Source organism: Neomonachus schauinslandi, chromosome 14, assembly GCF_002201575.2.
Source record: "Neomonachus schauinslandi chromosome 14, ASM220157v2, whole genome shotgun sequence".
NCBI classification, from domain to species: domain Eukaryota; kingdom Metazoa; phylum Chordata; class Mammalia; order Carnivora; family Phocidae; genus Neomonachus; species Neomonachus schauinslandi.
In genome coordinates this window covers 85,033,999-85,055,463 of record NC_058416.1, presented here as the reverse complement: position 1 = coordinate 85,055,463, position 21,465 = coordinate 85,033,999, and the positions used below count along the sequence as shown (strand labels likewise).

General features: G+C 45.7%; 1 protein-coding gene across 2 annotated transcripts in view; it reads right to left on the bottom strand.

Moving 5' to 3' along the window:
• The window catches only part of TMEM120B (transmembrane protein 120B), a 41,128-nt gene extending 23,214 nt beyond the window's left edge, over positions 1 to 17,914 (bottom strand). For both annotated transcript variants that reach the window (XM_021698614.1, XM_021698615.1), the window contains exons 1-2: positions 17,738 to 17,914; positions 442 to 560 (exon numbers count right to left, since the gene is read on the bottom strand). In XM_021698614.1, coding sequence (XP_021554289.1) covers positions 442 to 560; positions 17,738 to 17,806 — 188 coding nt within the window. In that variant the 5' untranslated portion in view covers positions 17,807 to 17,914. The remainder of the gene's footprint in view (positions 1 to 441; positions 561 to 17,737) is intronic.
• Positions 17,915 to 21,465: the final 3,551 nt, after the last annotated feature.

Here is a 21,465-nt window from a genome sequence, read left to right as displayed (position 1 = left end):
TAAGCATATGACCTAGTCTTGCCTAACCAGAGTCTCAGTGATTGGTTCACAAATAACCATGTGACCAATACCCACCAATTAGGATCACACCCAGAACTTGTACTGAAAAACAAGTTATTCTGTCAGTGGAACTAAACCAATAGGAAGGAAGGCTGGAGGATGTAAGTCCGGAAGATATTTGTCTGGCACTGCTGGTGGCCATCTCAGTGACCAGAAGAGGACAGTCAGCCTGAGGGTGAAGCCAATCTAGAGGACGGCAGAATTTAGAAGGGGGGGAGAAAAAAAACAAACAGATTCCTAAAAACACCTTTTGACCCCTGGATCCAGTGATGTCTGAAGCTACTCCTGGTTTTTTTCCATTAAAATTTCCATTCTCTGCTTAAGCCAGCTTTGAGTTGGGTTTCTGTCCCTTAAAACCCGGGGAGCTGTAGCCTCGCCTACCTCTGGAGTGTGTGCTTCAAGTCCTTCAGGCGCGTCTTCTGCTTGTTGATGGAGCTGCTACACAAAGTCTGGAGTGAGGTCAGCTCCTCCAGCTTCTGCTTGTAGATCCTGTGGGTTTCCTGAGGGATGGAGGAGCCCAAGCAGGGTGTATGGGAGAATGTGAATGGGTCGCTTTTCATAGTTGGATGTGACTGTGCAAGTCAGTCTGACAGCTAAGATGATGCAACTACTACTACTGAAGATGTGGCTTAGACAACCAGGACTGGAACTCGGGAAGGCAGCATGGCACGGTGCTTATGTACGGAACTAATGTTTTTTTCCTACCCAGGTTCCATCCTTCCTAATAGCAACAGCAACCAAATATGCCTCTGAGAGGCCACCTCTTGTCAACCTCTTCTTGGTCCAGATGGTTTGAGTAGGGCTAACAGTCTCCATGCCAATAGCGGTCATGTGATCCACACCTGGCCAATGAGTATCCTCCAATGCCCTAGCCGCTGACTGATTCAGAGGTAGACACATGGCTCAAACTGGGCCAGTGAGAGTCAGCCCTGGGACTCTGGTTTAGAAGTATTGGTTTAGAAATGCCCTCCTTCTTCTGGGTTTGCTAATCCGGTAGAAAGCGCACCTGGGGCTGCTGAGCAAATGAAGCCTAACAGGAAAACAGAATTGCAATGCAGTACGAGATAGAATTCTCACAGCATCAATTCAGCCCTTAGATCTAACCAGGTCTGAATGTAATGCTCTTGGTGATATGAATTAATAAATTCCTTTTCACTTAGGCCAGTTTGATTTGGGTTTCTGATCCTGGCAATGAAGAGAGTTCTTGCTAAGTCAACTAAGAAAAGGACACATCGCTTCCCTTAAAGCCAGCCCTCCCTACCCCAGGCTTTGGAAATAACCATTCAGGGCCACAAGGCCTGAGGAAATACAAGAGACTTCACCTTAAGGCAAGAAGGATGAACACAGTAACTTCTTGATCATGCTGCCCCAGCACACCTCCCCGAACATTACACCATATGCTCAGAAACAGCCCCTTCCCTCTAGAGTTCTGATAATCTAAGACAAGCACCAACAATGTGGAGGAAACAATATGAGGGACAGGGACCATGAAATTAAAAAAAAAAATCCAATGAACAGATTTAAAGTGTCTGTTTCCTTGGGTGGTGGAGAAATGTATTTACCAGAGGGAGGAGAAAAAAAGGGGATGGTCAAAGGGTGAGACCAGAGCCTAAATGCTCATAGCTGCCAAGCGGGGTCTCTAGATTTGACAGTCAAGCCAGAAAATAAAGAAGTGAAGGCAATGAAGTGAACAGATAACAATTAGGAACAACATCAAAGGACACTATGAGCAAGTCTCCCCTGACCCCGAGATGAGAAGGCTTGGTTCCCTGAATTCGCACAGCATCCTCACTCTCTCCTTCCTGGGTCCCTAGAGAGGAAAATCATGTATTTCATGTAACTTTTTATTTTTAAATAATTTCAGGGGCGCCTGGGTGGCTCAGTTGGTTGAGCGACTGCCTTGGGCTAAGGTCATGATCCCAGGGTCCTGGGATCAAGCCCCGCATCGGGCTCCCTGCTCGGCGGGAAGCCTGCTTCTCCCTCTTCCACTCCCCCTGCTTGTGTTCCCTCTCTCACTGTCTCTCTCTGTGTCAAATAAATAAATAAAATCTTAAAAAAAAAATTTCAAACTTGCTGAAGAATTTTAAGAAGAATACAAAGAACCCCCCTATACCCTTCACCCAGATTCACTAACTGTTGGCATTATGCCATACATATTTGCTTTATCCTGTGTGTGTGTGTGTGCGTGTGTGTGTTCTTTTTCTGTTATCAGGCATCAGGGAACAACAACCCACAGGCCAAATCGCCAGCCACCAGATTTTGTATGGGCAGTACGCTAGAAATGGATTTTGCCTGGTTGAAAAAATAAAAAATAAAAAGAAGACTACTTCACGACACGTGAGAAGTGTATGAAATTGCAATTTCGGTATCCATAAATAAGCTTTCCCGGAGCACAGCCACACCCGTTCACTTACATCCCGTCGTGGCCACTTTGGCGCTGCAGAGGCATAGTGAGTAGTTGTGACATGGACCATATGGCCCGCCGAAGCCTAGAATCCTCATTCCCTAGCCTTTCTGCCAAAAAAGGTTTGCCTACTCCTTTCTTTTTTTTAAAGATTTTATTTATTTATTTGACAGAGAAAGACACAGCAAAAGAGGGAACACAAGCAAGGGGAGTGGGAGAGAGAGAAGCAGGCTTCCCACTGAGCAGGGAGCCCGATGTGGGACTCGATCCCAGGACCCTGGGACCATGACCTGAGCCGAAGGCAGACGCTTAACGACTGAGCCACCCAGGCGCCCCTGCCTACTCCTTTCTAAACCATTTGGGAGTTGGTCGTAGACAACATGCTTCTTTACTCTTAAATACTTCAGTGCATGTTTCCTAAGAACACGACATTCTCGGGACGCCTGGGTGGCTCAGTGAACCCTTTTTAAAGGGTTCACTCCAGTTGTTTTGAAGAATGTCCCTCCATCTCGGTTTGTCAGATATTTCCTCATGAGTGAATTTTGGATATGCATTTGGGACAGAAATGCCATTAAAGTGATGCTGTGTCCTCAGTGTCTCCTATCAGGAGGGACACAGTGTCTGTGATGTTAACTTTGATTGCTTGCTGCCCACTGCTTTCTCCATTTACAGTGACCAGCCTTCTATCTGTAATTAACAAGTAATCTGTGGAAAGGGAGGCTGCGATTTACTCCCTTTTGAATTCCTCGACTGTCCTATGTTCAACTAATCTGCTCGTAGTAAAGGAAACCCTCCAGAACAGGACAGGAAGGATGGGGCAGAGAGATCCCGAGCAAATTACATAGGCTTTGAGAAGGTGGGGCCTCTGAACCAAGAGTCCCCAGCAACAGCAGCAGAGGTTCCTGAAGATAAAGGGCTATGCGACCTCCTGGCACACTCTGGTGCTGCATCCCACCACAGAAAGATAAGACCAAGACTGCAACATCAGCAGCCAGATGCTCACCAGGCCCTCTTGGATTTAAATTAATATTTAATTTCTTAAGTAAAACATGAAGACATTATCCTTGTTAAAAATTAAAACCCTACAGGGGCGCCTGGGTGGCTCAGTCGTTAAGCGTCTGCCTTCGGCTCAGGTCATGATCCCAGGGTCCTGGGATCGAGCCCTGCGTCGGGCTCCCTGCTCCGCGGGGAGCCTGCTTCTCTCTCTCCCACTCCCCCTGCTTGTGTTCCCTCTCTCACTGTGTCTCTCTCTGTCAAATAAATAAATAAAAATCTTAAAAAAAAAAAAATTAAAACGCTACAGCTATGGCTGGAGTCAGCTATGAATATCCCGCATCCTGTCTTCTCCCGTTTCTCCAGAGGTAACTACAGTTATCACTTTCTTCTAGACTTTTGTCTATGTATTTTTCCAGACTGTAGTCTATTTATCTATGCATTTCTATATTCTATATAGACCTATTTCTACCTATATGCACATAAATATATATACATATATATGAAAAATACACACTGCTGCAAAAATGAATTGTCCCTAATACTTAGTCTCCTTTACTTCCTTTAGTAACGGGACCCCATGAGTAGTAGCTGGGCACATGGCCATCCAGTAACAGACATTTCCCAGCCTCCCTTGCAGCTATGTGTAGCAGCAGGATGAGTCAGCCAAATGGATGCAGGTAGAAGTGATGTGTTGAAGTTCTGAACCACATCTTTATAAGGAGCTGCTTGCCCTCCACTGTCCCTTTTCCTGACTGGGATATGGCGACAACAGATGCAGTTACCTTGAAACCAGAGATGGAAGCCACATGATGTCAATGGCAAAGTCCAGTGTCCCTTCCCCCAGCCAAACCAACCTCGGCTGACCTCATGTGACAGAGCTTCCCACTTGTGATGGTGTTAAAACACAATCGCCCATCCTTCAGCACTCCTCACAGACAGAGGTGGGATCTCTGTTCCCACCTCTTAAATATAGACAGGCTTGTGGCTGGTTTGACCAATAAAATACGGCAGGAGCAACACTACAGTCTCTGAGAAAAAAGTCATGGAAGGCCATGTGACTTCTGCCTTATTTGCTGGAACACTTGCTTTTAGAGCAAACAGTCCAACTACCCCGAGGCCACCATGCTGTACGGAAATCCTAACCTCATAGAGAAGTCACATGTAGGCACTCTGATCAATAGTCTCAACTAAGACAAACATTCTTGTCGTTTCAGCTCAAACATTTAGATGTGTGGGCAAAGAACCTCCAGACGATTCTAGCCACAGCCATGTAAGTTACTCCCAGCCATTTGAGTCTTCCCAGCGAAGGCCCCTGACACCACAGAGCAGAGCACAGTCAAGCCATTCCCATCACGCTCTGTCTAAACTCCTAACCCCAAGAATCCAAGAGCAAAATGTAATTATTGTTGTTTTACATAGCAACACATAACTGAACACCACTTACCCTGGACCACACCTCCCTTTGGACCGTTATGTGAGAAAGATGCTGCCTCATTTAAGCCTTTTTTTTTTTTTTTAATTTGGGGTCTCTTTGTTATAGCAGCTTAGCTTATACCATAAAGTACATACTTTTGATTTTTAAAAATATATTAACAGTATCAGAATTTAGATAGGATTCCACAAGTTTCTTTTTCTCACTCAACAATATGTCTTGAAGATCTACCAACATAAGAATGTATAGATATACTTCATTCTTTTTAGTGCTATGGAACATTTCATGCTATGGACATACTACGGCTTACTGAGCCATTCTATTGCTGGATATTTAGGTTGTTTCCAGCCTCTGCCTATAACCAACAATGCAACATTGACTAACATCCTCACAGGCATACACACAAGCATCTCTCTCGGGAAGAGAAGAAGGATTGCTGGGTCAGAGTGCACAGCCTTGTTTTTAGTTTTAATAGATCTTGGCAAACTGCCCACAGAATGGCTGTACACTCCCACCCACAGCTTATGACAGCTGTCAACACCTCACCAACACTCAATGACATCTACTTTTCTACAGGCACTTCTCTGATCTCTGCTGGTGATATTTTCTGCTCCATCCTAAGACATCAGACCAGGTAGGGATAGGAAGTCCGTGAGCCTTCCCACAATTTTGTCCCCTGGCATATGGAGTCACTCCGGCTCCCCTCTGGTTCTTTCTCTCTGCTATCAGCTAGAGCCACTTCCCAGGGCCATCTTATATTGGAGACCATACATCTGGTCCACTCTTGTCTTTAGTTCCAGACTGAAGATTTGTCAGCTATGAGGAGGACAATGTGGGGCTGGGGGGGGGGGGGGGGGGGGGGGGGGGGTCAGAAACAGGGCCCTTAGTGTGACATACTCTCCATTTCCAGGGCATTCCTCGCCCACGCCCAGACTCTGCTGATTCCCTCATACCAGTCCCACAAGCAGTAGGAAAGGTTACCAATTCATTTCTTGGATTCGAACTTTTCTCTAGACAGCTGCCTCTTATTCTCTCTAACTGTGGTAAAATACATATAACATAAAATTTACCATTTTAATCATTTAAAATTTCTAAAATTTCCCTAATTTTAATAAAACACATATAAAATTACCATCTTAATAATTTTAAGTGTAGGGGCACCTGGGTGGCTCAGTCGGTTAAGCAGCTGCCTTCAGCTTGGGTCATGATCTCAGGGTCCTGGGATTGAGCACTGAACAGGGCTCCCTGTTCAACAGGGAGTCTGCTTCTCCCTCTGCCCCTCCTGCTCGTGCTCTCTCTCTAATGAATAAAATCTTTTTAAAAAATTAAAATAATAATGTTAAGTGTATAATTCAGTGGTATTAGATATGTTCACATCATTGTGAAACCATCACCACCATTCCATCTCCAGAACTTTTTCATCATCCCAACTGAAACTCCAAACCCATCAAATAATAACTCCACTTTGTTTCCCCAGCCCCTGGCAACCACCATCCTACTTTGTCTATGAATTTGACCCTCTAGATACTTTACATAAGTAGAAACATGTATTGTCTTTTTTTTTTTTAAAGCCAAACAGAAGAGAATATAGTTTTAACTGAATCATACAACATGTGAACCCTTCTAGTTCTTCATAATTTATGTCTGACTTCTCAGAAATATTTTGGGAAGAAAATGCAGGAAGCTTTTTGGGGGGCAAGGGGAGATAAGTGATTACATTTTTTAAAATTCCAGTTAGTTAATATACAGTGTTATATTACTTTCAGGTGTACAATACAGTGATTCAACAATTCCATACATCACCAGGTGCTCATCACAAGTGCCCTCCTTCATCCCCATCACCTACTTAACCCATCTCCCCCTCCCCTCTCCTCTGGTAATGGTCAGTTTGTTCTCTATAGTTAAGAGTTTGTTTCTTGATTTGCCTCTTTTTTCCCCCTTTGCTTGTTTTGTTTCTTAAATTCTACATATGAGTGAAATCATAAGGTATTTGTCTTTCTCTTATTTTGCCTAGCATAATACCCTCTAGCTCCATCCACATCATTCCAAATGGCAAGATTTCATTCTCTTATGGCTGAATAATATTCCATTGTATATATATCTACCACATCTTCTTTATCCATTCATCATTCGATGGACACTTGGGCTGCTTCCATATCTTGACTATTGTGAGTAATGTTACTATGACCATTTGGGAGTATAAGTACCTGTTTGGAGTCCCTGCTCTCGGTTCTTTTGGGTATATACCCAGAAGTGGGATTGCTAGATCAAATAGTAATTCTACATTTAATATTTTTTTAGGAACCACCATACCATTTTCCCAGCTGCACCATTTTACAACAGCTGTTTCTTTCTTTCTTTCTTTCTTTCTTTAAGATTTTATTTATTTGACAGAGAGAGACACAGCGAGAGAGGGAACACAAGCAGGGGGAGTGAGAGAGGGAGAAGCGAGCCCGATGCAGGGCTTGATCCCAGGACCCTGGGATCATGACCTGAGCCGAAGGCAGATGCTTAACAACTGAGCCACCCAGGCACCCCTACAACAGCTGTTTCTTTCTTTTTTTTTTTTTTTTTTAAAGATTTTATTTATTTATTTGAGACAGAGAGAATGAGATACAGAGTACATGAGAGGGGGGAGGGTCAGAGGGAGGAGCAGACTCCCCGCCGAGCAGGGAGCCCGATGCGGGACTCGATCCCGGGACTCCAGGATCATGACCTGAGCTGAAGGCAGTCGCTTAACCGACTGAGCCACCCAGGCGCCCACAACAGCTGTTTCTTGATGGACTGTCCACGGGGTGGTTCTGGGAGGTGGGGAATACAATTCTTGTCCTCCCTTGGAATCCCTGGCTACTCTCTGCACATGAGGGTGTCTCCAGAAGACCCTCAATTAGACCTGTGCTTTGAAATGCTTCTTCCAGGGGCAGGATGAGCCACACTGCAGCAATCCAATCCTGGCTTTCATCCAGTCAGCCTTGAACCTGTAGCCTCAAAAGGAACTGGTCACCATATGGAAGCCTTCTGTTGTTTTTGCCAACTAGGTAGATATTCCCCTTCTGGTTAATGTCTCCACAGTTTCTTTGGAAATCCAGCCCTCCCCACACTCAGTTACTGAAATCTGGCTAGGAATGGGGTTGAACCTGCCGCAGGTTCCAGGGCATATGACCTGGGCCTGGCCAGAGTATCAGCCTCCAGACCCAACTGGCTAATTCAGGGACAGGCATTCAAAACCAACAAATCTCAGTGGCGGGGGGGGGCGGGGGGATAGTTTTTACCAGAACTGCTGAAAAAGAGAAGCTCTTCTTCCACTAGTTTGAAGGAGGAAGAGCTCATGTGAGCCCAGAGCTAATGGAGCTGTCTTGCTTGAGCATGAATCCAACTGATGGGAAAACAGGGCAGAGGCAGATGAAGGCTGAGCCTTGATGGTTTCATTTGAGCCCCTGGATCGACTCCTATTTGAAGATAGTATACCTTTGGCCTCCTAATTACACAAACAAATAAATCCTGTTTTATTTGGTTTGGCTTTGCCAGTTTGGATTGAAGGTCTTCATTTCAGAGGCAAGTGTCAGAATCTAGATTAAAATGCCAAAGCAGAGTTTTCCTTCTGGGCAAAGTTAATCACACCAGGTAAGAACAGAAGCCACAAATCTTGGGACTCATTATCACCAACCTCTTGCCCTGGGCACTATCATCCTAAAGACACCAAAAACAAGGACTTGGAGCCCTGTCGAATGAATCCTTCATCAAGCCACTAACTAAATAGGCACCCCAAAATGTAGATCTCTGAACAATCAAATTGGGTGTTTTTTCTACAAACCAAAAACCTAAGCCATCATTTTTTAACAGCTTTGAGGTATAATTCACATACCATAAAATTCACTCATTTTATGTGTACAGTTCAGTGATGCCTATATATTTACCCAGTTATCCAGCTATTGGCACAGCCAGTTTTAGGACATTTCACCACCCAGTAAGATCCCTCATGTCTGTGCCAACATCGCTGCTCTCCCCACACCCCTCCCTCCAGCCCCTTGGCAACCACTAACCTACCTTCTGTCCCTATAGATTTGTCTTTTCTGGATAGTCCATATAAATGGAGTCATACCATATGTGGTTTGGGGTCTGGCTTCTTTCACTCAGCATCATGTTTCTGAGGTTTATTCATGTTGTAGCATACACAAGGATCCCTGCTTCCTGAAAGTTCCCGTTATGCCATTTTGCTTTTGCTTTTATGAAAGACCACCATTAGTAAGGTAATGGCTTTTTTCATAAAAGTGAAAATCCTCTTCGGATCTCTTTTGGTTAGCAAAAACAGGTACTAATGGAGGTCTTTCGAGAAAGCAGTGGTGTGACTCGACCTTTCGTAAAGCAGGGGATATTCTTCACTTTACGCCATTCTGACTCATGAAAGGTTTCACTGGAAGGCTGTACTTTCGGATGGGGGGGGGAGCACGTGTTATTCTGCTTTTATTGCTACTTAACAATAAAACTTTGGTATAGATGCATCACACTTTGTTTATCCATTCACCTGTTATCAGACATTCCAGTTATTTCCACTTTTTGGCTATTATAAATAATACTTCCATGAACATGTACAAATCTTTGTGCAGACATATCTTCATTTCTCTTGGGTAGATACCTAGGAATGGAATTACTGGTCATATGGTAAATGTATGTTTAACTTTTAAAGAAAATGACAAACTGCCAAACCACTATTTCTATTTCTAAACTTGGCAGCGGTGGATTGGAACACGGGAAACACCAAACACAGGGAGTCCACACTCTGCAACTGGTGCAGGGAGTACCAGCTTATTAAATGTGATTGACTCCCACATCGAGTTGCTACCTCTAAAAATAACCCAGAGTGCTGGGGGCACCAAAGCAGACAAGCAGCTGCAGAAGAAAGAAAGAAAAGACTCCATTCGGGAGCACAAAGCTAACCTCCCCACCCCCCATCCCCTAACTTGTCTAGTTCAAGGCCAAAGTAAAGAAACACACTTGATAGAGTATCTAAGGATGGAGCTTTAGGACGTAAAAAAAGAGGATAATTATAAGCAAGCATTGCCAGTAAAGAATCAAATGCTAACTATATAAATTTAGTTAAAATCTGCAAAAGAGAAAATACAAGCATAGTACACTACTCGATTCTGCAGTAAATAATTATCTGCATGGTCATAATCATGTAAATGATTGACAGTGAACCTACAGAGCTGCCTTTCTTTTGTCTTTTCTTTCAGTTTTATTTAAGTAGTCTCTACACCCAACATGGGGCTCGAACTCATGACCCCAAGATCAAGAGTCGCATACTCTTCCGACTGAACCAGCCAGGTGCCCCAGAGCTGTTTTTCTTTATAAGCCTTTTGGTACTGTTGGGTTACTTTTTGGTCTCCTGCTCATTTTATTATGAAATATTTCAGGCATACAAAAAAAGACAGAAAATCATATAACTGATAGAAAATAAACATCAGCACCCATATTCTCACCCTCAGTTTAAGAAATAATAGTAGTACGCAAAGAGTTAAAAGCCCCCTAAGTGAGGGGCCTGGGTGGCTCAGTCGTTAGGCGTCTGCCTTCAGCTCAGGTCACGATCCCAGGGTCCTGGGATAGAGCCCCGCGTCGGGCTCCCTGCTCAGCGGGAAGCCTGCTTCTCCCTCTCCCACTGCCCCTGCTTGTGTTCCCTCTCTTGCTGTGTCTCTGTCAAATAAGTAAATAAAATCTTAAAAAAAAAAAAAAAGCCCCCTAAGAGGGGAACCCCTTTGCTGGTTATTTCTGCTCCCATGCTCACCCCAGATCAATTCTTTCTCTATGCCCGAGGAGGCTGACCCCTATGGACTGCATTCCCTGGACTCCCTTACCCTGCCTCCCACTTGGGATTAGCCTACGGGATGCACAGCATCCCGTTCTTCCTGCCTCCTCTGTTTTGCTGCAGCCTTCAACCATTACAGCTCCTGTTCTGCAGCTCTCCTTCCCCAGCAACAAGCTTTGGACAAGCTCTGGTGATGGCCCCCCTCCCTCTACCCCTTTAGGAACAGGACTGGCCCCAACTCTAGGGGCCTCACCCTTAAATTGCCACACCTCTGCAAATAGTCCCTTCTTTGAATTCCTTTGAGTGAGACCCTTCTGGGAGAGTCATTTGCTTTTCACCAGGGCCCTGCCCAATCTCCACTATACTGAATCTGGCCCATATCACTCCCCTGTACTATATAAACATGTATCAGCAAGCAATACATAGTATTGTTTTGAATGGTTTTAATTTTATCATACATGTCATACTGTATATATGTCTCTGCCAACTTTCCACTCAATGTTGCTCTTCTTTTAAAAACATTTATCCATGTTGACACATGTAGCTCTAGTTTATTCATTCTGCTCATCATACCCCACTCTACGGATGTTCAATGGAATCATCCGTTTGAAAGAACACTAGGTTTCCAGTATTTAGTTGTTACAAACAAGAGTTCTGAAAATTCTTGAACATCTCTACTTGAATATTTAACTTTGCGGCTATGTATTACTTCTAAACATGTAGGATGGATTAAAAGAGAGGGAGAGAGAGGAGTGCTAACGTTGGCTCTGTGAGCTGGAATGCCCATCCCTCCTTTCCTACACGGCTAATTACCATCCTTTTACACCACGTGTAGAAGACACAAACAAGTGGGTTTCTGGTGGAGGCTTAGGCAATCTGCTGCCTCTCCTGTTCTCTGAGGCCCCAAGCTCTGCCCCGGTAGGAAAATGAGGTTAATGATTCCAGGTCTTGGCGCAGCTGTGAAACATCTGGAAATGTCTGCTCGGCACGACTTGGCTAAATCACAAGATCCAGGACCTGAGTCCACGTGTACTGCAAGGATTGCCAGCAATGGAATCTCATGGCCTTTTCAGACAGGGGTCCGGCCCAGAAGCATTGCAAGTTGGTGGGCAACCCAGTAGGATGCACCAAAATGGGGTGTCTGATAGCAGCGCTTCTCTCTATTGGAAGTTTCTGAGAGATTACATTTATATAATTCTCTTTCCAAGGAATCGAGTTCAAATAAAGATTTCTGGATGCTGAGTATACTTCACTAAGACTCATCACCATGAAAACATCACTAAGGATGGCAAGTTGACTTCACCGAAACAGCATCAATTCTACATTGGAAAGAATTCTGAGGGCGCCTGGGTGGCTCAGTTGGTTAAGCGACTGCCTTCGGCTCAGGTCATGATCCTGGAGTCCCGGGATCGAGTCCCGCATCGGGCTCCCTGCTCAGCAGGGAGTCTGCTTCTCCCTCTGACCTTCCTCCCTCTCCTGCTCTCTGTCTCTCATTCTCTCTCTCTCAAATAAATAAATAAAATCTTTAAAAAAAAAAAAAGAAAGAAAGAATTCTGAGTCACATGCCAGGATTGATTCGTGATGTCTGTTACAGGAGCAGTAAGTGCGGGTATTAGACATGGGTGTCAGACATTTGGGAGGCAGGATAACCTAAACTCTTCATACCCAGAGTCTGTCACTTCTTAGCAAAGTCATATAAGCTGTTTGTATCTCAGTTTCCTCAGCTGTGAAGAGGTTAGGAGATGAGGTATATGTAACAGGCCATATACTGGTTTATTTTTTTAAAATCAGTTTTATTGAGGTATAATTTACATATCAATTCATCAATTTTCAGGTGTACAACTCAAGGAATTCTGGCAAATATATACAATTGTGTAAACACCACCACAATCAGGACATAAAACAAAGGTTCACAAACTTTGCTGGTTCACCGTGCCTTTCATGTCTCAGTACACTTTCCACAGTCCTCAGGCCAAATAATTGAAAAGTATTTATGTCCTAACAACTCAGTAGCCTTTTTTTGGGGGAAAAAAGAATACGCAGAAATTGACAAAAACGTTTTTATTTCATTCCGAAATAACCAAAATTATTTACTAATGGAATGTGTGTGCCTATTGGGCTCTGCACAAATTCTCAAACCTTGGAATCAGATGGGACACTGTCAACCTCATTTCTTTTTCCACATGGATTTTCACACAGTACTTGATTTTAATCATAGGTCATTAAAAACCTAACTTTACAAAGATATGACATCATCAAAAAGAATGTAGTGTGATCTAATGTGCAAGTACGAAATACCCCAAGTTAGCAGTTTAAGAGGTGTATGACAGATGTCATTGTGTTTCCCTTGAAAATTGAAATTATCCCATAGTGTCGCTAGGAGCTTGATGCAGCTCTTTGGGGGTACCCCATAGACTGTTTCTATTACTCCCCAAAAGATGCCTGTCCAGCATCCCTCTCTCTTTTTTTACTACCAGTATTTTCATTTTCCTTTATAGGACTATCCCTCCCTCATTTTTATTTCATATGGTTTGAGTGGCCCTCACTCCAGTCCTGGGCTCCAGCGGAGACATGTAACCAAGGCCCAGCCAATCCGTGCCACAGTTACTGGTTAAGTAAGGGATAATCATGTGACCCACGTGGGGACAATGAGAGTTGGCCCTGGGACTCCTGCTGAAATTACCAGGGAAAAGATGCTCTGTTTTGGCCAGATTTGCTAAGCTGGTAGATGTCAGCCTGGGGTTGCCCCAACATGGGAGAGACTGCCTGAGAATAAGGCTGATATAGAAGAAACAGAGAGGGGGTGCCTGGGTGGCTAATCGGTTATGCGTCCAATTCTTGGTTTGGGCTAGGGTCATGATCTCCGGGTCATGGCACTGAGCCCCACCTCGGGCTCTGCTCTCAGCGCACAGTCTGCTTGTCCCTCTCCCTCTGCTCCTCCCCCAAACTTGCGCACGCACACACGTCTCTAAAATACATACATAAATAAAATCTTAGGGGGGAAAAAGAAGAAGAAGAAGAAACAGAGAGAGAGACACACACAGAAGACACATCATTGGAGCCCCTGGATCTAGCCTGGCCTGAAGCCATTTGTCACTGGATTTCCCAATATATGAGCTAATAAATTCCTTTTTTTGGCTTAAAGCCAGTTGAATGGGGTTTCTGCCACTTGCAACTAAGAATCCTGACTAATGTATTATATATATGCATTTATATATATCTATAGTACAGTGCTTTATTGCATATATATTTATATTATATATATTTATTGCATATATAAAGCACTGTACAAATGAAATGAGACCCCACAAGTTCAAAAGTTTCTTTCCAGAGCCAAGGGTCTCAAGATACTTTGGGAGCCCACAGTGTTAGGAACCCAAAAAATATCTGATGTACACAGCAGACCTGGGTTCAAATTCCAAAATTCCATGACTTCCAAGTTACTTAACATCTCTTAGCCTCAGTATAAAGCAGGGTTGGTCATTTAGATTAAATGGAATCATCCATGTATGATACAGTTAGCTCTTACCCTTATTACTGTCAGCCTTTGTTTTTTAGATAAAGAAACTCAAGCTCAGAGAGGTGGCTTGCTAACGGTCAGATACTAGACAGGTGCGGGCCTCAGGCCTGAACCAGGAACTGTGACTTCCTGTCCAGGGTTCTTTCCACATAACGCACTTCTAAAGAAAGAGACCCGTAAAGCAATGCAAGATGGAAGAGAAACGAAAAGAGTACCCAGGGCACAGACCTGCCTTAGGTAGTGGTTAAGAGTATAGAGCCTGACATTCAACAGCCTGGGTTTGAATCCTGACTCCAGTACTTACAAGACATATGACTTTGGGTATATGATTTTCCCTCTGTAAAATGGGACAACAGGATCTATTTCGTAGGGTTTTAATAAAATAATACTGACCTTCTTGTTACTACCCTATCCCTCTTGTGTCTGTTCTATACACAGCAGCCAGAGGGGTGCCTGTTTCATTGGTAGGAAAGGCCAAAATCTTTACAGTGGCCTATCAGGACCCTGCATTTCTGTGAGGTTAGGTTTAGGGAAAGGCCTCTTCGGGCCACCTCCTTTCTGGATGGGAAGGGGTGGGGTCAGGTTTCCAGTGATGCAAGTCAGGAAACGCTTATTAAATCACCTGCCACAGTGTCTGTAAGTGACCTTCTGTGGTCACACCACAGGCCACAGGGCCAAACATGTGCTGGTCTCAGACTGATGCTCAATTCACCCAGCCAGCCAAAAGCGAAGTCCCCATAGCCACTTGACCTTGTCCCTGAGTCTAGTGAGGCCCTGGCAGATACAAATCACAGTCAAAATAAAACAGATCCTTTCCTCTAGAAAGTCCCAGAGATTATGACTTTTGCAGGGCGGGGATTCCAAAGACCTTTCCAATCCTCTGGGGTCTGACAATTAGGTTTTCTCTTTCCTCCCTTCATTTGAAAAAGGGAAGGAGAGGTGAAACACAGAGATATTAGCTATGACCCCAAGAAAGACAGAATCAGAACGATACAAACATGAAACCTACAAATCCCAGATTCAGAGGCAGATGTAGGAAAATTAAGATAGACAGGAATTTTCTGGTAAAAAAATTAATCCTTTCTAGTTCCAATCTGTCCACCTGCCTACCTGTTGTGACCTCCCTGCTCTCCAATAAATGTCTCACATCTGAAAGTCTGTCCAACACATACCCAATGACAATGTACACCCTACTTATTATACACAAATCCCAGAAACTTTCATCTCAGGAGTTCAAAGCTCTCATATTTATTATGGGGGATATGGAAGTGAGAAGAGAGAGACAGGCCTCCCAGCACAATGACAGACATCCAAACTAAGCATTTAGAGTACTAAGTTCTAGTAGCAGCTTTACCACTCAAGAGCTGTGTGACCCCAGTTGAGTGAATTAGATTCTCAAGCTTCAGTTTCCTCACCTATGAAGATATAGACAATGTCTATGACCTTGACTCACGGGGAACTCTGTGGCCTTCCATCTATCACTGGCCTCTGACCCAGGAGTTGTCCACCAAAGCCTGAGGCCAGCAGGGTCCCTGCTCCCCAAAGGCCCAGTCCATTCCAGTTCCCCCATTGCTGAAGAACTGAGTAGGGGACACCACGGTTTCCCCCCAGTCAGCTGTTCTCCAGCCCTTGCTGTGCACCAGGGGACAAAATCCAGAATTCCCAATTCCTCTCTGTCCCTCACACACCGGAACCCCAAAGACACCAAGTAAGAACACAACAACAAATCAAACGTCTCCTTTGCAAGCTCTGCTTGCCAAGACTAGCTATCTAATTGCTGTTGATTGCATTAATTGCATGGCTCTGAAGCGTTAAGACAACTCCTCCTCCTAATGTAAGTCAGGGCAAGGGAGAGGAATTCAGGAACAAAATCTCCACACAAGAAAACTCTTCTCCCGGGCTCCTGGGTGGCTCAGTGGGTTAAGCGACTGCCTTCGGCTCAGGTCATGATCCCAGGGTCCTGGGATCGAGCCCCGCGTCAGGCTCCCTGCTGAGCAGGGAGCCTGCTTCTCCCTCTCCCTCTGCCTGCCACTCCCACTGCTTGTGCTCTCTGACAAATAAATAAACAGAATCTTTAAAAAAAAACAACAAAACTCTTCTCCCACTCCCGATCCTAACACCCCTTCCTGACTCCACAGCTGAACATGACCTGACAGCCCAGTAAGACAAAGTGTTAAGAGGCAGCTGATTCTTCTCGATGGGACTGGAGCCAGAAGGATCCCCTGGGAATTGGATCGGCCCCAAGCCCTGGACCTGAAGGAAAGGGCACCAACCCACACATGCTGCACAGGCCAAGAAAGGCATACTGGTTCTGGATTCTTTTTCTCTGCTCATTCCTAGAATAGACCCCTCGCCCCCACCTTCCTGCTCCGTCTCTGCTGCACCCCTCTCTTTAAACATCAGGGCCTACTGCCTCAGGTCCAGAAGACCCATCACAAACAATCTCCTCTCCCCTCCTCTGGACACTGTAAGAGGCCCACCAACTGAGACGAGAAGTACATGGACAGGGAAAATGTCATTGCTCCAGCCAAGGATAGGAAGAAGTGGGGTGGAGCTGTGCAATGTGATTTCAGGCAAACAGAGCCCAACTTCAGAGAAAACAAACACAATCTAGTTGCTGGAGAGGAAAAAGCCCCATCTCCCAAACTGGTCCAGGAGTCCCTCTTGACCAACCCCAAGGTTTCATATGAGGTGTCTCTAGTCACCTGAATTGGTAGCTGAGACCTGTCTGAACCTCCTTTCAGTAACAGTTCCTCCTGCCAGGACCCCACAGGGGCAATTTTCTCAAGGGACCTCTCTTACATCTGCCCTCACCCTACCCGGCATAAGGTCCTGGGCCAGATGGGTGAGGGCTGGGAGCAGCCTCTATCACGGAGGGAGGCAACCCAGCTGTCAAAACTGACAGATGCCATCCACAACGCCAAACTCAGCCTGCAGCAGCAGCACAGAGGAGAGCACAGACACCAGAGCCCCAAAGACGCAGAACAGGGGTCCCTAATCCCTGAGCAAACCCTAGGGGTTCAAGGTGAACGGCTCCCAAGCACATCTCTCAAAATGTAGTTGCAGAAAAGAGGGCTGCCCCACCAGAACAGAGAAGTTGGGCTGCTAAAAGCAGGTGGACGGGGGTGCGGTTAGGCGAGACCCCTGCGAAGGTGGGGGCTGGGCTGTACTGTCAGTCCCAGCACATATCTGTCCCCTCAGGCCTCCCCCACATGACACACCTGGAACTTCCCCTCAGAGGCCACAGACCAACTTTCTGCAGAGAAGGAGGTGCGCGGAGCAAAGAGCCGGTGCGAAGGCGGGGTAATGGGGAGCTTCGACCGGGCGCCCCAAGTGGATGAAGAACTGAAGTGCTGGGAGACAGGAGGGTGCTGGCCCACGAGGACCACCAGCCCCCCAGTGCCCAGCCAGAGGCAGCCGCCTGGACCCTGATGGTCCCCACCGCCCCGGCTGGGTTAGCAGGAAGGGGAAGGCACTGCACCGCAGGTAGCAGAGTTGCGCGACCAGGTGGCCCGGCCCTACCTGCAATTCCTGAAATTCTCCCTCCAGCTCGTGCCACTCGCGCTCGCAACGCTCCAGCTGGCCGGACATGGTGCGGCGGTGCGAGGCGGCGGCGGTGGCAGCTCCCGCAGCGCGGCGCGGGCGGCCACCAGCTCCCCAGCCCGTCCGCCCGCCGGCCGCCTTCGGAGGCACCAGCTGTTCCTGCGCAGCCGGAGCCACGCGCGCACCTGACGTCACAGCCCCCGCCCCAGCGCCCGCCCCACCCCCTCGCCGGGAGGCAGGCCCCCGCGCATGCGCACGCACCTCCCCTAGCTCCGCCCCCGCGCGCCCGCGCGCCGGCTAGTTTTGCGGGTGTTGGCAGGGTCTGTTGCTGCCCCCTTGAGAATGCTTCTGCGCTTCCGATCGCTCTTAGCTGAGGCTGGGGAACTTGTCCACAAGCTGCATTTGCAGAGCTGATTTTACTTAGATTGTGTTTTATTTGGGATGTCTGGAGTCGGGAGGAAGGAAGATTTGGGGGAGGTGAAAGCTCACCACCCCTTGGCATTGCCTAACCAGAGCCAAAGCCAACGGCCTGGAATGCTAGAACTGACATTGATCATCCAGCAAGGTCGCCAGGCAGGGCGGGGGAAGCGCAGAGAGGGACCCGTCGTCTTACCAGGTCATGACTTACTGCAAAGAATACATCCTAGACTCCTGCCCCCTAAGATTCTGCGTGACTCTCTTGACAGCTGTCTGTCGCTCATATGACACCACTGCCTCCCTCTCCCTGCATGGACCTACAAGATCTATCCCTGCCTAGCTTCCCAGTCACATCTCCTATCTCACTCCCCCGGATCAGTACTCCCGACACGGTTTTTTCTTTTCCTACCCTTGAGGGTACATTCCTTCTAAATCTTCATATGGTTGCCTTTGTCATCATTCAAGCCTTAGTTCCAATGACACCTGTATTAATTTCCTGGGGCTGCTGGGGCACCTGGCTGGCTCAGTGGGTAGAGCATGCAACTCTTGATCTCAGAGTCCTGAGTTCAAGCTTCACATTGGACATGGAGCCTACTTACAAAAAAAAAAGAAAGGAAAGAAAGAAAAGGAAAGGAAAAAAGAAAGAAAAGGAAAGGAGAGAAAGAAAGAAAAGAAAGATCCTGGGTCTGCCTTAACCACAAATTGCGCTGTCTAAATACCACAAACTGCGCTGTTTAAATACCACAAACTGAGTGGCTTAAACAATAGAAATGTATTCTGTCACAGTTCTGGAGGCTTTGAAGTATAAAAACAAGGTGTCAGCGAAGACACGCTCCAAGACTGGATAAAATCTTTCCTTGCTTCTTCCTAGCTTGTGGTGGCCCTCAATCCTTAGCATTCCTTGGCTTGCAGCTTCATCCCTCCAGTCTCTGCCTCTGTTGTTACATGGCCTTCTTCCCTGTGTGCTTGTCTCCGTGTCCTCTCCTCTTATAGAGACACCAATCTTACTGGATTTAAGGGTCCACTCACTCCAGCATGACCTCACCTAAGTTGAACTAATTATATCTGCAAAGACCCTGTTTCCAAATAAGGACAACCTTCTGAGGTAATGGGTATTAGAACTTCAACATATCTTTCTGGGGGACACAATTCAAACAGTAAAAACACCTCTGGAAAAAAGACCTTTCCTGAATACCCAGAGCTTCATGCCTCCTCCCAGTCACTTATATGTCACCTGTCTTATTTCCTTCATATAAGTTACCGTTGTGTGAAAGTGTCTGTCTCCATGTTGGTTGTATGAATCCCTCCATGGGTATATAATCTGCATGAGATAAACTCAGGGATCTTTTCTCTGTCTTGGTCATCATCGCATCCCCAGAGCTTGGCACATAGTAGGCCCTTAATATTTGTTGAAGGAATAAACATGAAAGATCATCTACTGCAGAGGTTCTCAACTTTTGGGGTTCACAAACCACTCTAAAATGGGAAATATACACATAAGCACACAGAGAAATATTCAGAATTCTTAACTGATGCCTGAAGAAAAGTGTGACTTATTCAAGATTCCCAGCTAATTAAAGACCGACTTTGAATTATGATTTTCATCCCTGGAGGTTGGAACTTCAGCGTATCTTTGGGAGGCACAGTTCAACTCATAACAATACCTCTCAACAAAAGTGAAACAAGGCTTGTTTGCATGCCTGGTTATTGCTGATGGAATGTCAGGCATTGTGAATTTTACCTTGTTGATTGGTTCCCTTCCTCCACCCCTTTTTTTTTCTCTTTCTCCCCACCTTCTCCCTCCCCCTCCTTTTGTATTTCAGTTTCCCTAAAAATATTTTTGAGCTTTACATTAGACGCAGTTATTTGGAAACAATTTTATCCTTTCAAATCTTGCTTTTAACATTTATCTGGGACTAAAACAGTGCTCAGTCTAGAGCTGATTTTTCCCCACTACGTGAGGCAAGACCAATACATCATGAAGTTTTCAGTCTGGCTGGTGGGACGAGGCACTATTCCTGGGCCAGTGTGAGTGCTGTACACTCTTACTTCTAATCATTTTAGGTGGTTCTTTCCTTGGCCTCAGGTGGTTGTCCTTGCATACATGTTGACCAGCGCTCAGCTGACTGCTGGAGGGGGTTCAGTGGGCCTCTGGATTCTCTGTGCGCAGCTGTTCCCTCTCTACAATTCTAACCTCCTTGGCCCCCCTGGACTCTCAGCTCTATCTTCTCAACTCTGGGGGTCTGCCAGGCTTCACCTGGGATCCCCCTCCCTGCACCATCGCCTGGAAACTCTCTCAGGACAATAAGTGGGACAATGGTAGAATAACTCCTACAATTTGTTTCCTGTTTCTCAGTGACCCTGTCCTCTGTTGACTGATGTCCAGTGTCTTGAATAAAAAACATAATTTCATGTATATTTTCCCCATTTTGTGGTTGTTTCAGATAAGAAGGTAAATCTGGGGGCGCCTGGGTGGCTCAGTCGTTAAGCGTCTGCCTTTGGCTCAGGTCATGATCCCAGGGTCCTGGGATCGAGCCCCGCATCGGGCTCCCTGCTCTGCAGGAAGCCTGCTTCTCCCTGTCCCACTCCCCCTACTTGTGTTCCCTCTCTCGCTGTCTCTCTCTCTCTCTCTCTGTCAAATAAATAAATAAAAATCTTCAAAAAAAATCTATATAAAAAGAAGGTAAATCTGGTCCATGTTACTGTATCTTGGCCAGAAGCAGAAGGCAGCATAATGCATTTGGGGTCCGTGTGCATCAACAGTTTGTTTCTTTTTTTCTTCTGCTGAGTATATTTCATTGTATGCTCGATTTACTTCTCCATTCTTTATCCATTCACCGGCTGAGGGACATTTGCATTGTTTCCAGTTTGGATTGATTATGAATAAAGCCACTATAAACATTTATGTAAATTTTTTAATTATGAAAAGGACAATTTTACATTAAAATCCAAACTTTAATTTTTTTTTAAAGTAATCACTACACCCAGCTTGGGGCTTGAACCTACAACCCTATGATCAAGAGTTGCAGGCTCTACCAACTGAGCCAGCCAGGTGCACCTAAAATCCGAACTTTTACTTTCTTTTGAAAAATGGGAAGATCTCATCACACTGGGCTCACATTCCTGCATAGCAATGGACTGGAACAGAGTAAAAATATCCCCTTCACAATGGGCTTGCCACTTGCCACAGTCCTCACCATGCTCAACTGTCTTGCCCCAGACTACTTCATGTATTTATGTAAACTGTAGTCCTTGGGGCCACCTGAGTTTGAGACTCCCACTATAATATG